The sequence below is a fragment of the Nomascus leucogenys genome, chromosome 22a (assembly GCF_006542625.1).
Source record: "Nomascus leucogenys isolate Asia chromosome 22a, Asia_NLE_v1, whole genome shotgun sequence".
Lineage (NCBI taxonomy): Eukaryota > Metazoa > Chordata > Mammalia > Primates > Hylobatidae > Nomascus > Nomascus leucogenys.
The window spans coordinates 90,182,380-90,201,644 of record NC_044402.1 but is presented as its reverse complement, the minus strand read 5'-3'; the positions used below and the strand labels follow the sequence as shown (position 1 = coordinate 90,201,644).

Sequence of the window (19,265 nt, the reverse complement as noted above, 5' to 3'; positions counted from 1 at the left end):
ATGCCTTAGAAAAATGAGTATGGGGCCGGACACAGTGGCTCACGCCTGTAATCCTAGCACTTTGGGAGGCCGGGGTGGGCAGATCACTTGAGGTCAGGAGTTTGAGACCAGCCTGGCCAACACGGTAAGACCCCATCTCTATTAAAAATACAAAAATTAGCCGGGTGTTGTGGCTGTAGTCCCAGCTACTCAGGAGGCTGAGGCAGGAGAATCGTTTGAACCTTGGAGGCGGAAGTTGCAGTGTGCAAAGAGTGCGCTACTGCACTTCAGCCTGGGTGATAAAGCAATACTCCATCTCAAAAAGAAAAAAAAAAAAGAAAAATGAGTATGAGTGCCAAGAAAGAGGAATGCATGACATACCAGTAATAATGGAACCAACCATCATTCCTATAAAAAGATATCTGAAGATGAGAGTTGTGCAGAAGGTCTAAGATATGATCCAAATAAGAATTAAGTGGGGTCTAAGAACAATGACTTCAAAAAGATGTAATGAAATGGATTACCAACTACAGCTAGGATGACTAAAAGAGTTGGATTCTATTGCTAACACGATGAAGAAAACTTTTTCATTAAAAAAAAACTTTTGAAAATCCCAGAAAAAGCAAAAAACTACGTCAGATAGTCCATTTATTAAGCAAAGAAAAACATGATAAATTTTGAGCAACTGATGGGAGTACAAGAACAGAGATTCCATTTAATCAGGGCTCTAGGAATATTCTCATTTGTATGGCATAAGAGATATAACACTGGATCTTTAGAGGTAAAATGTAATCCTACTATAATACTGGGCTTTTAATGAAGATTGTTTTATAGTCCATACAAGTTTTCAACTTTTAGAATCAATCTTCAGACAAAAGATAGAAGAAAAAAATGGCTACCTAAGAAAATATGAGGCTGGGTGTGGTGGCTCACACCTATAATCCCAGCACTTTGGGAGGTCGAGGCAGGCAGATCACCTGAGGTCAGAGGATCGAGACCAGCCTGGGCAACATAGTGAAATGCTATCTCCACTAAAAATACAAAAATTAGCTGGGTGTGATGGCATACCCCTGTAATTCTAGCTACTAGGGAGGCTGAGGCATGAGAATCACTTGAACCCAGGAGGCAGAGGTTGGAGTGAGCTGAGATTGCGCCATTGCACTCCAGTCTGGGTGACAGAGTGAGACTGTCTCAAAAAAAAAAAAAAAGAAGAAAAAAATTACATATATATATATATATACACATATATATATAAATATATACACATATATACACATATATACATATATACATGTATACATATACACATATACATATATACGTATATACATATATATACGTATATATATAATTAAACTTGATAATATAAAACTATTGCTGATATGATTGAAAGAGGAAGGAGTAAGAAGAAAAGTTTGAGTTAAGAACATCATCCAGTATTAGGGAGTAAAAAAGTACTATCTAAACTGATAGATCAAGAGAAAGTTTAACTACATATTTGGAATGGGAAAGTGGGGGAAAAACGGTTTTGTTTTTTTTTTTTGAGATGGAATCTCACTCTGTCACCCAGGCTGGAGTGCAATGGCGCAATCTCGGCTCACTCCAACCTCTGCCTCCTGGGTTCAAGTGATTATCCTGCCTTAGCCTCCCAAGTAGCTGGGATTACAGGCATGTGCCACCACACCTGGCTAATTTTTGTATTTTTAGTTGAGACAGGGTTTCACCATGTTGGCCAGGCTGGTCTTGAAGTCCTGACCTCAGGTGATCCGCCCAACCCGGACTTCCAAAGTGCTGGAATTACAGGCGTGAGTCACCATGCCCAGCCAACTATTTTTCTTTTATAGTAGAATGTAAACAGAAAAGATTCTAAATTGAACATAATTTTCTTGAAAATCAATGTAAGCAACAAACAGAAAAGATAAAAAGGGAAGTAGGGCTGGGGAAAGAGGTTTAATATAAGCTCTGTATTTTCTCTTTTACCTTACACACATATTTGATTAAAATGTTAAAAGACTAACCTCTTGCCACTGTAACTCCCCCAAAGGGAAATATGTGAACAGCTTCATTAGTAAATCAGAATTTAGAACATTTTTGCAGTATACCTGAGATTCTTCAGAGTGGTACTGAAAGGATTCCATATTGTTCATAACAGCAGTCCCCAGAACTGACATGAGAGCCATCTTGTGATCTGATACTCTGCTTTTCTGCCAAATAACTGCCTAGGGACAAAAATGATACAGATAACTTTTAATACAATTTAGATTTACTAAACTCAAGAAGTCAGTATTTTATTCCTGTATTTGACATTCATCCTCAGCTTAAAATTTCAGCATCACTTAGAAAAGATTCATGAGCTATGAGATCTGACAGAAGAAACTCTGGTTCTGAATTTTAGAAGCTGTATACGTTGCAGTGTACAATCTATTTAACTTCCCTTTACCTTGGTTTTCTCCTCTTTACAAGATTTCTCAGAGTTGATGGAAGATAAAAATCCATATGTAGACAAGCACATATGCCTGTGCCTGGCATAAAACGGTTTCACTAAATATTGATTCTCTCTCCACCTCTAATCCACACATTCAAACTACAGACTTCTATGTATATTTAAAAACAAACTGCTGCTTCAAGGAAGGTATTACTATTTTACTGAGGATGATTGGCTATGTTATAGGATTTATATAAACAGTCAAACAGGTATAAAAATTTCAGAAAAAGCATTCTTAATTAAACCATAATTTAAAATTACTTTTGTGCCTTTGAAATAGAGAATTCACAAAATGTTAACTGAATCTATAAACATAAAAGCTGAATAATGAGGCTGGATTTTTTCACTGCGAGTGTGTTGGAGATGAGAGAGAAACAATAAGTTGGTTGCAGTGACTCACACCTGTAATCCTAGCACTGTGGGAGGCTGAGGCAGGCGGATCACTTGAGTTCAGGAATTTGAGACCAGCCTGGCCAATATGGTGAAACCCTGTCTCTACTAAAAATACAAAAAATTAGCTGGGTGTGGTGGCATGCCCCTATAATCCCAGCTACTGGGGAGGCTGAGGCAGGAGAATCATTTGAACTGGGGAGGTGGAGGTTGCAGTGAGGCGAGATCACGCCACTGCACTCCAGTCAGGGTGACAGAGCGTGACTCTGTCTTAAAAAATAAGAAAAAGAAAATATATATACATACACACACACACATGTATGTATATATATACATATATATAAAATACTTTGTATCTGAAAAATGTGAGCCCTTTTAAATTATCAGGCCCAGAGAGGCATTAAAATGATAGTAATTTCCCCCCTTGAGCTAAGTATTTATTGAAAACTGCTTGCTATTGCCACAAGTAGCCACTGACCCAACAATGCCACACACCAGACACCATAACCCATGCCCTATAGCTCAGTGATGTATAGCTAATTACTAATCAAAATTCCTGACAAACAACTCTATCAACTCACTCTTCGTCTCCCTTTTTGCTTTAAAAACCTGCTTATAATGGAAGCCTAATAGAGCACTCCCCAGGGTAGTTTGGAAGTGTGTCTGAGGCAGCTGTCCTCAACACTGGTTCAAATAAACTCAATATTAATTCTGCCTCAGCTTCTTCCTTTTAGGTCAACATGGGGTAGATTTTAAGAGAATCATGGTCCAGAGAGACTAGACCAAGGTTTGGCTGTGAAGTACATAATCAGATTTGACATACTGCAATTTCTTCAGTTAAACAAGGTCCAATTACAGTCAAATCCCTGGAGAAATCATCAGTACAGGTAGAATTCAACAAATTCACTTAGCAATTCCTAAGTCTCGAGGAAACTGTGCAAAGGGCTTGGGGGAAAACATCAATATCAGCATTAAAGAGGCAGACAGAGGGAGAAGAGGAACCTAAAAGGAGTGGTCACAGAGGCAGAAAGAACAGCAGCAAACTGTGGTAAATAGAATAAGGACGTTTTTGAAGAAAGTAGTCATCATATGTTTCCAGTGTTGAGCGAGTATGGTAGGAACAGACATGGCTGCTAAACGGCAATCAAGAGTGTGAGAACAGTTCTAGAGAAGTAAACTGAACCAATTTGGATAGTGACTATGGCGAGAATATAAAAAAAAGAACTTTTCTGAAACAAGTGTTTCAGAAAGTCTGGCTGGGAAATGCAAGCAGACAGGGAAATAATGAGGCAGGAATAGGACACATTTGACCAGGAAACTGAAGGGTAAGAATGGGTACACTAGCAAGTAGGTTTGGAGACTCAGTGGCTGGAGGCTGAGAAAGTTCCCCTTTGATCTAAAATGCAGAAAGGAGGTCTTTTGTTGAAAGCAAAATAACAGTGATTTAAATATTTGATGATTATGGAGGAGGTATAAAATAGCAGAATTTTATTACTCAGTTTCATTAGCTTGGTTCACTGAAACCTTTTTTTCAGTGAACCAAGTTAATGAAACTGAGTAATAAAATTCTGCTTCCCATTCTACATGTGTGAAGTTGCATTGTTTAACCATTTGAAAACCAATGATGTCAGCACATTCTTGGGAGAGTCTTGTTTTCCTACAATCTAAAAGAAGCAGAAGTCTATAACAGAGAAAGAGAGAGAAGACTGGACCAAAGGATTCTGGCCAAAGGAACTCCTTAACCATAACCAGGAATCTATGTAGGCAGGAAGTAGTGGTAATGATATTACGTATAATAAGATGAAAGGTGAGAACATGAAACAGACTCATGTTCTCTAATTGGCACATCAGGAATAGAAATGAAGGAATGCACTCTCCTGAACAAGGTGACAATAATCAATGACTCTGCTTGTTGATCTGTGCCATCTGCAAACCACTTTGTTTTTAGAGTCTCAAACAGCAACCTGCTTGGGAAAGCAGAGATAGTGTAACAACTACTCAATAAGACAAATAACTCAATATTTAGTGTAACAGGAAGATCTTTTACCTATTCCTAGAGTTGTATTGATACCAATCAGATAAAAGCTGCAATTTATGAAAACCTTATTCTTTGTTAGGTACTACTGTTCTACAAACTACTGTTTATTTTCACAACCATTTCAGGTAGGTATTATTATCTCATTTTACAGATGATGAAACTGAAACTCAAAGAAATTGTTACACCCAAAGAAACAAAAATAGTAGGTCATGGAACCAAGATCCATACTCAATCTTTTCAGCTCTAAACATTCACTCCTTTTACTTTGCCAATATTTATCCTGTCTAGTCAATGACAACAACAATTTAGAACCAACTCCAGACTCTAATTGGGAATTCTCAAAAAGTAAAGGGTCTGACTGACAAATGCATTTTTCATGTATGATTATCCCCCATGGCCTTGTGATACGCTATGTAATCTCCAATTCAGGGTACTAGTGAAGACAAAACAAAATTATTTTTATCCTATTCGGATAAATAATCTGCTTTTAGAAGGAGGGCAAGGAGTACACTGGGGTTCTCAAATCAAAAAAAGCACATCAGAATAGTAAAGTCCAAAAAGATTGAAAGCTACTATCCTAGCGTCCTAAAGTCAGAATATTTTTGAGAACATAGTTCTTGGTAACAACCTTAATCATATTATGTAGATCCTTATAAATAAGGATTTATAAATCCTCAAAAATTTGCATTCATTTTCATATAGATATGCAATAATTAGTATCATAATGCACAGCAAAACAGCAGAGCTAAAAAATAATTCAGGTATTTCTCCATCCTAAATTTCAATTTTTCACTATTATTGCTTTCAAAGTGACCTGTATAAGAAAAAAGACATAAAGTATGTTAAATTAAGTTTAGCCTAAAGTTGCCTCCTTGTATATTTTACATCTGGCCTAAAAGTTTCTCCATACATAGTGAAATGTAACCTAAATGGATGTGTCAACAGGCTGTAACCTACTCTTGTACCAATCACAAAGTTTCGGCCAATCACATGCAGCCAACTGTTCAAACTGTGTTCAAATAAGGCAAACACTAAGTTATAACCAATCCAGCTGTTTCTGTACCTCACTTTGGTTTTCTGTCCATTACTTTCATTTTTTTTTGTCCAGAAATAACATCTGACCATGCAGCAGCCCTGGACTTGCTATGAAATTACTCTGGTTCTGGAGGCTGCCTGATTCGTGAACTGTTCTTTGCTCAAATAAACTGTTAAATTTAGTTCATCTCAAGTTTTTCTTTTAATAAGTATATGAAATCAAAGTATAAAAATAAATTATATACGATTTTAAATTTAAGGTATAGGTTCAATGTGTATATTGCATTTCTAAACAAAATATTACGGTATGTTTTGTTAATTACATTTCAAAGCCAATGAAGTAGACTATTTAAATTTGGAACTGCTCCAGGAAATGGGATGTAGAGTCACCATAAGCATATTTTAATCCCTTAATTTCGTCTCATAACACAAAATACTTTGGTTAAATTAAAAATTTTAAAGTAACTAAATTTGAGTTTGTTCAATAAATACATATTGAGCATCAATTTTGTTCCAGATTCCATACTAAAATCTGGGAATGTAAAAATAAAAGGACAAGGTCCTAGCTCTAAAGGAGCTAAAAATATAAAAAGAAATCAAAATCTTAAAATAAGTATAATACATTATAAAAACCACTATTACAAAGCACAGTGGGAGCATCATAGAAGAAACCTAAGTCAGTTGCACAGAGAAGCCACAAGTGCAATCAGACTTGACAGGAGTTTGTCTCTAAGACAAATCACAGGAAGTGCATTCCTGACAAATAGAATAGTACATGCCAAATCATAAACATATAGAGAGAATGCCTTGCTAGAGATGAAACTAGACAGATAGGGGCTAAATCATGAATGACCTGGCACATCGTGCAAAGGGGTTTATAGTTTCTCTTACGTGGAGTGTAGAGTCACGGGATAAATCTAATTGGGAAAATACCATGATCAGAGATAGATATTAGAAAAAGATCTTTGGCAAGAATGATTTAGTGAGAACTGAAACTATAGCAATATGATTTTTTTTTTTTTTTTTTTTGAGACGGAGTCTCGCTCTGTTGCCCAGGCTGGAGTGCAGTGGCACGATCTCGGCTCACTGCAAGCTCCGCCTCCTGGGTTCACGCCATTCTCCTGCCTCAGCCTCTCCAAGTAGCTGGGACTACAGGCGCCCGCCACCACGCCCGGCTAATTTTTTGTATTTTTAGTAGAGACGGGGTTTCACCATGGTCTCGATCTCCTGACCTCGTGATCCGCCCGCCTCAGCCTCCCAAAGTGCTGGGATTACAAGCGTGAGCCACCGCGCCCGGCCAGCAATATGATTTTTATAAAATGTGATCATAAGGCCAGGTGTGGTGGCTCGCGCCTATAATCCCAGCACTTTGAGGGCCGAGGTGGGTGGATCACTTGAGGTCAGGAGTTCAAGACAAGCTGGCCAGCATGGTGAAACCCCATCTCTACTAAAAATAAAAAAACTATCCAGCGTGGTGGTGGGCACCCATAATCCCAGCTACTCGGGAGGCTAAGGCAGGAGAATCACTTGAACCCAGGAGACGGAGGTTGCAGTGAGCTGAGATTGCACTACTGCACTCCAATGTGGGCAACAGAGAGAGAGATTGTCTCAAAAAAAAAAAAAAAAGTGATTGTATTCCTCCAACTCAGAGACTCCTAACTTTTACGAAAGACATGCAAAACTGAAAGTTCACATTCAAAAAATATTCCAATAGGTGACCTGAGGACTATGAGTAATTAATTCCTAGTATACCAGCTATCATGCTACAGCTTTCTCTTCCTTTTGCAAAAGTTCAGTGGAATGCAAGTCAGTGAAACTGACGTTGACAGGATTATTCCCTTAGGTTTTTTTTCGTTTGTTTTTTTAAGATAAACCATTTGCAAACTTTGGTACTTTACTAGTATTAATACACTGCAGCTGAGAAGTGCTGGGCTGTGTCAACAGAACCACCACTCTGGTAGAAGGAAAAAAGAAAACAGGGACAGACTAAAGGGTACAAAATGGGCTTGATGACTGACTCCATGTGCAGAGGGAATAAAAAGAGAAGAATCAAGAATGCCTCCCAGATTTCTGACCTGGGAAACTGGAATGGTAGTAGTAACACTCAACAAGATAAGAAACTCAGAAGAGCAGGATTGGTGGCAGGAAGATGATGAGTTCAGCTTGTTCAGTGTTGAGTGTTGAGTCTCTGGTACCAAGAACAGTACCAGACACCTAGTAAGGCCCACTAAATACTTACTTGATAAAGGAATGAGCAAATAAACACATTTTTTTTCCTAGGGAAAAGTAACCCCAGTAGAGTTGAAAACTAGCTCTTTGTTTTTAAAGATATGGCTGCTAGTTGTCACACCACCATACCTGTTAAAATTACACTTTTTGTCTACTACTTGACCTAAGGAAATCCAAACCAATCTTTGCTTTTCTTTCCTCTTAACATAACAGTTTAAGGTATAATTCATATACTCTACAATTCACCCACTTTAAATTTATAATTCAATGGTTTTTGGATTATTCACAGAGCTGTGCAACCAACAGCATGATTTAATCTTTGAACAATTTTATCAGTCCAAAAAGAAATCCTATATCCATCATCAGTGACTCCTATCCCTTTGCAATCACTAATCTATCTTCTCTCTATATAAAATTTGCCCACTTAGGATATTTCATATAAATGGAATCATACAATATATGGTCTTTGACTGGATTCTTTCACTTAGCATAACCTTTTCAAGTTTATTTATATCAGTACTTCATTCCTTTTAAATGGCTGAATAATATTCCATTGTAGATAATACATTTGAATTATCCTTTCATGAGTTGATGGGCATTTGAGTTGTTTCTACTATTTTGGCTATTATGACTGATGCTGCCATAAACATGCATGTTCATGTTTTTGTGTTGGCATATGTTTTCATTTCTCTTGGGTACAGACCTATGAGTGGAACTGCTGGGTCACATAGTAGCTCCATGTTTTTTGAAGAACTGCCAGACTGTAATCTTTGCGTGCACATGCACTCTGGAAAGGCAAACTACTGGCTTCTGCTATTATGGCTCTAGTTTTAAGCCAGCCAACAGCTAATAATTTAAGGAACAATGTTCAAAATAAAAGGAAGTAGATAAGGTTCTGAATAATCTGCAATTATAGGAAATGAAATGTCCCCTGCTTCACACTTTCCACATCAGAAGTTCCTTATGACAAAGAATAGCTGAACCATAAAAACTTATTCACAAGGCCAAGGTGGGAGGATCACTTGAGGTCTGGAGTTCAATACCAGCCTGGGCAACATAGTGTGACCCTGTTTCTATAAAAAAAAAATTTAAAAATTAGCTGGGCATGGTGGCACATGCCTGTAGTCCCAGCTACTCAGGAGGCTGAGGTGGGAGTGGCTCACCCTGCACTCCAGCTTGGGTGACAGAGCAAGACTCCTTCCCTAAAAAGAAAAAAAAACAAAACACCAAACTTATTCACAAAAAGTGTACCTCTTTAAAGGAATGCTAACTCCCTGATATTGACATTTTTAAAATAAAGCATTCAAGGAAATATTTCAAAAAACTAATGTTTTAAAATTCCTGCGCTGAATATAGCTAAAAAGCCTGCGGTATTACCAATGTAAACATCATCTTGTTTATTTTAGTTTATATTAGATGCCTTGGAAACAGATATAAATCTTAGCTGCTGATTAATGCAAGGATGTTATTTCACTGCCTGACCTGCTGAATACTTAGTATACCCAACCGTAAAAAGATCACTTCAGGAAATGGGTCCTAGAAAAAGCTGTGAAACATGAGAACTATGCAATGTGATTTTACTTTAAAGTAAACACGCTAGGAGTCTGGGAGCATTATTTCACACTAGGCAATTTTTATTGCATCAGATCGAGGGGCTAATTTAAGAGCATTTCCTAAACTAGTTACACTTGGGCTAGCAATAAATAATAGTGGTCTGCCAACAAGTAAAATCTTCTCATTGGGCAACTAAGATTCATTTTCAAAACAGGACCCATCATTAAAAAACTAAACTATAAAATGTGATGAATAAAAACTGGGAATACTGGGAATCCAGAATACAGTATTCAGTTTGCTTTCTCTACCGTTTCATCAATTCTATATTATTTTCAAAAACAGAGATTTTCTTTTCACTTCCTGAAGGTTTTTGTAAATCTTGCCCTTAGGCCGAAAGCTTAACGTGCTAAAAATACACACAAACCTCCATATGTTTTCTATCTAGGTCACACAAAGTTGGAGCACCTGGATGTGCCAACTAAGAATCTGACTCTAGTCAGTATGATGACAGTGCAAAAACACCTCAAAAATATATTATTACATGCACACCATCTTAGGTTTGAAGTTAGCCAAATATATCTTGCTCCTAATTCCTACCTCACCGACATACACTACTTGAAGAAAATGAAGTTAGATGAGAATACTCAATATTTAATTAGTAAACCTCAATTGTTTGCCAAGGCAATTTGTGATAAAGAGAAATGTAGGCTGCACACAGATGATGCATAGTTAGCGAATAGTACAATGCTAAAACTGCTTGAGCAAAGTCAACTCCTTCTAAATAAAGAGGATACATTATTGGCCTAGACTGCAAACAAAATTCTTGCAAATTGTAGGCATAGATGTACTAAACTCATATTTGGATTTTTTTTTTTTTTCACCAAACAAGAAGCAGCACCAATGAATTTTTTTTTTTTGAGACAGGGTCTTATTCTGTCACCCAGGCTAGAGTACAGTGGTGTGATCATAGTTGACAGCAGCCTCAGCCTCCTGGACTCAAGGATTCTCCTGCCTCAGCCTCCTGATTTAGCTGGGACTACAGGTGCACACCACCACGCCCAGCTAATTTTTTTGTATGTTTTGAAGAGAAAGGGTTTCACCATGTTGCTTAGGCTGGTCTTGAACTCCTGGACTCAAGTGATCCTCCCACCTTGGGCTCCCAAAGTGCTGGGATTACAGGTGTGAGCCACCATACCCAGCCAAATTTCTTAAGTACCATAAATTTACTTCTAAGATCTTACAAGTACTATAACTAGATCTTTATCTATTATTATTTACTCCTGTGTATGTACTTGCGCTGACTCTGACTCCAAAAAGTAGAGAGGCACAAACACAATATAAAAAGGTTGTCTTTTTCCCCACATTGGCGACACAGGAACAATATGAGCTATAGCAGCTTACCACTAAGACACTGCTAAATGTTTTGAATTCAGTATAAAATTATAGATTATTCCATCACAGTATCAATACTATTGTTAAAAGAACAAACCACATTCTACTGACATAATAAACATTAATATGAATTGATTATTGCTAAGTAGTCTCAAACTTTCAAAAATGATTGTCTTGGTAAAATTTATGCAGTACAAATGAGTTCTAAAATCTCTTTTACTCTTATTTAATTTTATATTCTTTTCTTGAAAGAGAACATGCATAATTATTTTTCCTGAAGGTTGCAAAGAAATTAATAGACATTTTACCTACAGAAGGGGCGGTTTATAGGAGCTAGGCAGATGAAAGATAAAGATAATTTTTTCATTCTACCTTTTCATACATTTTTGGGTTTTCAACCATGTAAAGGTACGATCTTTTAAAAAATTAAATAATAAGCTGGGCATGTTGGCTCAGGCCTGTAATCCCAGCACTTTGGGAGGCTGAGGCAGTTCAAGACCAGCCTAGACAACACAGTGAGACCTTGTCTCTACAAAAAATAAAATTAGCCAGGTATGGTGGCATGCACCTGTGTTCCTTGCTACTCAGAAGGCTGAGGTAGGAGGAGCACTTGAGCCCAGGAGTTTGAGGCTGAAGTGAGCTATGATCATGCCTCTGCACTCAAGCCTGGGCAACAGAGTGAGACCCTGTCTCTAAAAATAAAATGAAATAGAATAAAACATTAATAAAAATGTAAAGGTATAAAGTTAATCTTTGCCTAACTTTCAAAGGGATATTGTTGAGACTCATTTCTTTGCAGCCTTTAAAAACAAGAAAGATTATTTCCAATTAGTAATCAAATCTTATTTACATTGGAAATACTTTTCTTCCCTAGACCCTCTTCTTCATTCCTTGTGTAACTTCCCAGACAACGGAATCATTTTCCACGTTCTTAACAACGATTAAACATAATTTAGTCCATCCTCCAACTGCCATGAGAATTATCTTATTTTGTTAGTCTCTTACTGAAATGTCTCATTTAGTTCCCTTTTGGTCACTTCAACAAGAAGTACACATTCCCATGTAAGATACACAAGGTCCTTCAGAATCTGGCTCCAAGCAAGCTTCGTAGCCTCATCTCATTTATTAGACAAGCTTTCTCTGACCTCTGATGACTCCCTGACATCGCACATGCTGATCTCCCTGCTTTGAATACATCTGCCCACGTAGTCTTTCCGAAGAACCAGTCTTAAGGCCACTTCCTCTAATAATCCTTTTTGAATCTAATCAGATTTTAACAATATTCCTATCAATAACAATAGCAATTAACCTCTACTTAGTACTTATGGAGCAGGCACTGTGCTATGAATGCTTTCTCTCATTTAAAAACCTTACTCCGTAAGGTAGGTACTATTATTCCATTTTAAAGAGACAAAGAAATTGAAGCCTAGACACGTAATGTAAGCCAGTTAGTGGCAATATGTAAGGTCAGAAATTGAAACTATGCTCCAGAGTCTATTTTATTGATATATAGTTAAGTAAGTTCTTCCTAAGGATGAAAGGAAGATTGTGGTGGTCTCTGAAAGTTCTATAATTTTTTCCTCAAAAGTAAAAATCTTGAAGATCGAAAGCACTTTCTATAACAAATAAACGAAAAAAAGATTAATTAGAAATTATTCTCATCCATCAAGACAAGTCTCCCAGATAGTGCTGCTACACGTATGGTTTCTTCCGTCAGGGAAGTAGGGGGGGTTCAGGTTTTTAAAAATAATCATATCATTATAACATTTAAAGTTTATAAGCAAAGCCTAATGAAAAAGTATCAGTTGGTATATATGAAATATTTAATTACCCAAATGAAAATGAATTTACTTTTTTTTTTTTGAGACGGAGTCTCACTCTGTCGCTAGGCTGGAGTGCAATGGTGTGATCTCGGCTCACTGCAATCTCTGCCTCCCAGGTTCAAGCAATTCTCCTGCCTCAGCCTCCCAAGTAGCTGGTACTACAGGCGCATGCTGCCATGCCCAGTTAATTTTTGTATTTTTAGTAGAGATGGGGTTTCACCATGTTGGCCAGGATGGTCTCTTGACCTCATGATCCAACTGCCTTGGCCTCCCAAAGTGCTGGGATTACAGGCGTGAGCCACTGCGCCCGGCCATAAATTTACTTCTTATATTAACTATATTTAACTAACTAACGGAAAGCAAATTTTGTTTCTTATACTAGCCAGCTCAAGCTTTAACTTAAATATAGGTCACTGCAACTACGAGAAAAGGTCAACACTATTCTATGAGAAACACATCAACAGTAAGTTTACTCAAATTTCACACCGAAAAATATGAAGAAAAAGAAGCTAATGTGTGTTTTTAGACATCAGAGATGAATTTTAAAATTGTACCTTTTAGAACTCTCTTGGCCCACTTACCACATTAAAATGTGTAACATTCTGTTTTCAAGAACAAAGCTGGCAGAGGGAGATGGTTGGTCTTGACACTAGTAATAATATTCAGGAGCTGTTCAACGCAGTATATCCATTTTTGTATTTTATTATTTAAAATACATAATAAAATGATTTAGGAATAGGAGACTACTATTTAAGTAACAAATATTTCAATAACTGGCTTTCTAAAGTTCACTACCTACCTTTCAAACAGCACTAAAGTTAGGTAAATACAATATTTGAAGTTATCTTCTCTGCCTCTATATTATCTGTACTTAATACTGTTTAAATAAAATGCGACCAGGTGTGGTGGCTCACACGGTCAGGAGATCAAGACCATCCTGGCTAATACAGTGAAACCCTGTCTCTACTAAAAATACAAAAAATTAGCTGGGCGTGGTGGCACGTGCCTGTAGTCCCAGCTACCCGGGAGGCTGAGGCAGGAGAATCACTTGAACCCAGGAGGCGGAGGTTGCAATGAGCCAAGATTGTGCCACTGCATTCCAGCCTGGGAGACAGAGTGAGACTCCATCTCAATAAAAAAAAAAAAAAGAAAACCCTTCTGGTCAGCCTTGCTGGTAAGTTCTTCAGTCTTTGAACCCTGAGGCAACTGCTCATTTCTAACATATTTCACTTTACAGAAAAGGTTACTCACAAATCAAGCTGCTATTGCTTTGTAACAACACAGTAGTATTTGATTTCAGCCTTTACTCTCTATTTTCATTTAATAGAACACCCTATAGATTACATTGTTTTTCACTCAAAATGAAGCCATCCCAATCATCTCTTCTGCATTACAACTCCATCCTCTACATGATTCTTAAGTTATTCTCCTTCACATTAACACCAAACGCACAGATGCTGAGCTTATAACACTCCCATCAGCTAGCTCCCTGGTACTTACCCAGTGTTATTTCCCGTCCCAAACACCCTATTTTGTTCAGGCAAACATCTCAACAATATGGTTCTTTATTCTACTTCTGGGCCTTCTTTCAAAACAAGCAACAAGTTTTAAGGGTAACAAATAACATCCATTGGGAGGCTGAGGCAGGAGGATCATTTGCGGTCAGGAGTTCGAGACCAGCCTGGCCAACATGGTGAAACCCCATCTCTACTAAAAATACTAAAATTAGCCGGAAATTGCTTGAATCTGGGAGGCGGAGGTTGCAGTGAGTTGAGATCATGCCACTGCACTTAGCCTGGGCAACAGAGCAAGATTCTGTCTTAAAATAAAAAAATTAAAAAATTTTTAAAAATAAATACTATCCAGCCTAGAGTTGATTAGCTTTTCTCTCTGAATTGACTAGTTAACAACTCTCTACTGATGCAGTAACAATTTCACATTAAAAGTTTTGTTTCTATAAGCTTCTTTTGGGAGTAAAATCAAAATTATGACAGTGTAATTCATGAAGGTAATACATTATAGGAGAAACTCAAATGTGTGCATTCAGGGTTTAAAAAAGGATGTAGTATTATCATTTCCTTAGGCATATAAGTTAAATAAGTTAGTTAACTTCAAACCTTTTCTGGTCCTTTTCTACTCACAGCTAGTCCCATTGATTCTTCCTCATAATAGCTATAAAAAAAAATAGACACATTGTGCTTGTGTTTGTCTGAATTCAGGCCCTTAAAGCCTACAATTTATAGCAGCTTCCTAAATGTTTATGGTCTCCCTAGCTCCTCCCTGTAGAGTACTGCCAAACTGACTCTCAAAGGTAGCAGCATCTTGATCATGTCAATTCTCTACTTAAAAGCTTTTAATGGCTTCCAATTTTCTCATTTAAAAAGTTTAAATTGCTGGATTTATCTTCCTCTATTCTCTCATATTAAATACCAACTCATGTAAAGAAACTTCTTCACTGCCTCTAAATGTGCTCTCCTGCCTATGTATTTTATGTTTAAACTATTTCTCTACTTAGAATAATCTTGACCATTTTATCCACATAACCAAATTCTGCTGTAACAAAATTTTCCTATAACCCAACCACCTGGGGGTCCTAGATGAAATCACGTTCAGAGTTGTTCCTACTCCACTGAATGAATAACACCCACCTACCAAGTGGCCAGGCTCACCCCTCCCTTTTTGGTGACTTTCTAGAAGTCTCCCAACCAATAGGAGTGGGAAGTGTCTAGAGTATGAGAGCTAATACTTGCTGTTTGCTATCTCTCTGTCCAGTTGTTACCTTTAATCTACACTGACACCATCTGCTTCTGGATCTCAGGTGCTTTAAGGCCTACGCTTACAGTCCAGTTGGGCTGGTGCCACCAGCATAATGGAGAGTGCTCCTGTTCTCAGCCCTTGATCCTGTTGTCAGCCCTCATTCATTTGACATGTTTTTTGAGCACCCACTTGAGGCACTACTGTAAGCACTAGGGATACGACAGTGAAAAAAGAGCCAAAGTCCTTCCTTTCAAGGAAATTATATTCTAGAGGAGGAGAGAGAATAAATCAAGATAAATAAAATATACAGCATATTGGATACTGATAAGTTCAAGAAAAACAAAGCAGGAAAGTGGGGGGAGGGGGGAATGGGGAAATGGTTGCAATTTTAGGAAGGCTAAAGAAAGCCTCACGGAGAAAGTTTAAGTGAAGACCTAAAAGATGAGGATTGAACCAGTTACTTGAGGGAAAATGTTCTAGGCAAAGAAACTACAAATGCGACAGTCCTGAGCTGGAAGCATGACTCGCAGGTTCCAGAAACAACTGAAGCAAAATGAGCAAAGGGAAAAGATTAATGAAATCAGAGGTAATAGGGGCATCAGATCTACAGAGGTCAGCAAACTACAGCCCATGGCCTTCCTGTTTTTGTAAATAAAGTATTATTGTCTATGGCTACATTCACACTACAACAACAGAGCTGAATAGCTGTAAGAGAAACTATACGGCCCTAAAAACCCTAACATATTTACCATCTGACTCTATACAGAAAAAAATATACTGACCCCGATAGAGAGTTCATAGTCTGCTTATAAAGGCTTTGATTTTACTCTGAATGAGATGGGAACTAATTAAACATGAGTTATATGATCTGACTCACATTTTTACAGAATCACTGAGCTGAAAATACACTGAAGAGGGTACGAAGTAAGCAGGGAGAGTCCATTAGGATACTATTACAAAAATCCAGGTGACAGATAATGGTGGCTTGGACCACAGTGGTAGTCACAGACATGGTGAAAAGTCATTAGATTCTAGATATATTTTAAAGATAGACCTACGGAATTTACTCTGGAATCAGATTAGAGTGTGACAGAATCAGTAGCAAAGAATAATCCTAAGGCTTCTGGTTTGCTAACTGGAAAAACAGGAGTATGACTGTCTGGCAGCATGAAGATTAGTGCTCATGAATTTACAGAGGCACTATTCAGCATGGGTGTGTGTTTTCTTCCCCTACATACTGGCTCAGATACCAAAATGATGACCAGATAGATTTAATCAGGATTTGGTTAGTCAAACAAGTATAATTAAGTGAGAAAGGACCAAGAGAACTGACAGAGTGCCCAAGAGAAGGATGATAATGATGGATCACAAAATTTAAGCAGGGTAAGTGGAGAAGCAAGGACACCAGGGGACAAGAAACAGCTAAAACGCAGTAGGAACAATGGATCACAGGTCCAACAGAGTCTAAGGATTGTTGAAGAGAGTAAGATGGAGAGGCATCAGGTAGTGATTAGAGAAGGAACACATTAACAGTGAAATTATGGAGTGAGTGTGGTTTTGGGCAATGACAAGGTCTACAGTATATTTATGCTATGTTTATACACTTTCACATCTTATCTCCTCATTTACATCGTAACCTCCTTCAGAGTGCAAGCCATCAGTTAACCCTTCCAAAGCACCTACTCAATACTCTGAGTATAGTTGGTGGGAGGAAGCTACAGCAAGGAAGGATGAATGATGCATTAAAAATTAAGATATGTGAACTGTAGTTCATCCTCTACTATATTCAGTGTTTAAGTCATTGGGCAATCCACTAAAACTCTTGGGGTCACATAAAGATAAAAGGGGAGGTGGACAGGATTAGAAACACTATTTGCTAAAAGATTTGAGGCAGGACAAAAAAATTTTCAGTGGTCTTTTCAGATGTAAAGATCTAAGGATCCTTCTACGTCCTCTTTTTTTTTTTTTTTCAGAGACACATTTTGAGGTGCTTTCTCACAGTGAATCGAACTGTTTACCAATCAGTGAACTCTGTAATCAAGTGTTTAGAACATGCTTTTTAGCTATGGTTTTGACCATTGCGACTTATGGCAGAGTTTATATACAAAGGTTGAAAAGCTAAGTTTGGGCATGTTTCTTCAGAGATGCATTGTGAGCTTATTTATTACAGTGAACTTAATGTTTACCAGTAAACCCTATAATCTAGTTTTTTCATCTAGAGCATGATTTTTAACTATTTTAATTTTACCATTGTGACACTGTGAAGAGTTTACATATACAGGTTGAAAAGCTAAATCTGAGAATGTTTCTTCAGAGATACGTTGTGAGAGATGCTTTATTACCGTGAAGTATTTACCAGTGAACTCTGCAATTGAGTGTTTAAAACATGTTTGATTTTAAATTTATAACTGACACACAATAATTACACATTTATGAGGCACAATGTGATGTTTTAATGCATGTATACATAGTACAATGATCGAATCGGGGCAATTACCCTATCATTTCAAACATTTCTCATTTCTTTGTGATGACAACATTCAAAAGCTCTTCTAGATATCTTGAAATACACAATACATTGTTATTTGCTATAGTGTCCCTACGGTGTGACAGAATATAAGAACTTATTCTTCCTGGGCCAGGCGCGGTGGCTCACGCCTGTAATCCCAGCACTTTGGGAGGCCGAGGTGGGCAGATCACAAGGTCAGGAGATCAAGACCATCCTGGCTAATACGATGAAACACTGTCTCTACTAAAAATACAAAAAATTAGTCGGGCGTGGTGGTGGGTGCCTGTAGTCCCAGCTATTCGGGAGGCTGAGGCAGGAGAATGGTGTGAACCCAGGAGGCGGAGCTTGCAGTGAGCCGAGATCACACCACTGCACTCCAGTCTGGGTGACAAAGTGAGATTCCATCTCAAAAAAAAAAAAAAACTTATTCTTCCTAACCATAACTTTATCTCCACGGACAACCCCTCCAGCTTTCCTCCTCCTCCCTCCCCTCCCCAGCTTCTGGTAACAACTATTCTGCTCTCTATTTCTAAGAAATCAACTTTCTTAGATTCCACATATAAGGAGATCATGTGGTATTTGTCTCTCTGTGCCTGGTTCATTTCACTTAACATAATGTCCTCCAAGATCATCCATATTGCTGCAAATGACAGGATTTCAGTCTGTTTTATGGCTAAATGGCATTCTGTTGTATATACAATGTGTACACATGATATTTTCTTTATCCATTCATCATTTGATGGGCATTTAGGTTGAAAATCAGTATGTCAAAAAGATCTGCATAACCATGTTTATTGCAGAACTTTCTACCTTTTATTATTTTATGATTTCATATATGAACTCAGTAGAACTTCTAAGTAAGAGAAATGTGAAATTCCAATTTTTTAAGAAAGAAATGAAGTGCTCAAGATATACATATGTAAACATCCTTAAAAATCAAAGAGTTTTAGAGTTAAAAAGGGCCTTAGAGATCATGTCATTGACTTTCATTGGCCTAATCTCAAAAAGCTACATTTGTGCAGGATTCTCTGGGTATTATTGTTTGGAAGAGAAATCTACAGTGTTAGAATAGAG

At 37.7% G+C, this 19,265-nt stretch overlaps 1 protein-coding gene across 8 annotated transcripts in view; it reads right to left on the bottom strand.

Annotated features, from left to right (window-relative positions):
* The window catches only part of PMS1 (PMS1 homolog 1, mismatch repair system component), a 96,013-nt gene that overhangs the window by 33,241 nt on the left and 43,507 nt on the right, over positions 1-19,265 (bottom strand). For all 8 annotated transcript variants that reach the window (XR_004028061.1, XR_004028060.1, XM_003253844.3 and 5 more), the window contains one exon: positions 2,082-2,198. Coding sequence is in view for 6 of the 8 variants with exons in the window: in XM_003253844.3 (XP_003253892.2) it covers positions 2,082-2,198 (117 nt within the window). In the remaining 2 variants the exon portion in view is untranslated. The remainder of the gene's footprint in view (positions 1-2,081; positions 2,199-19,265) is intronic.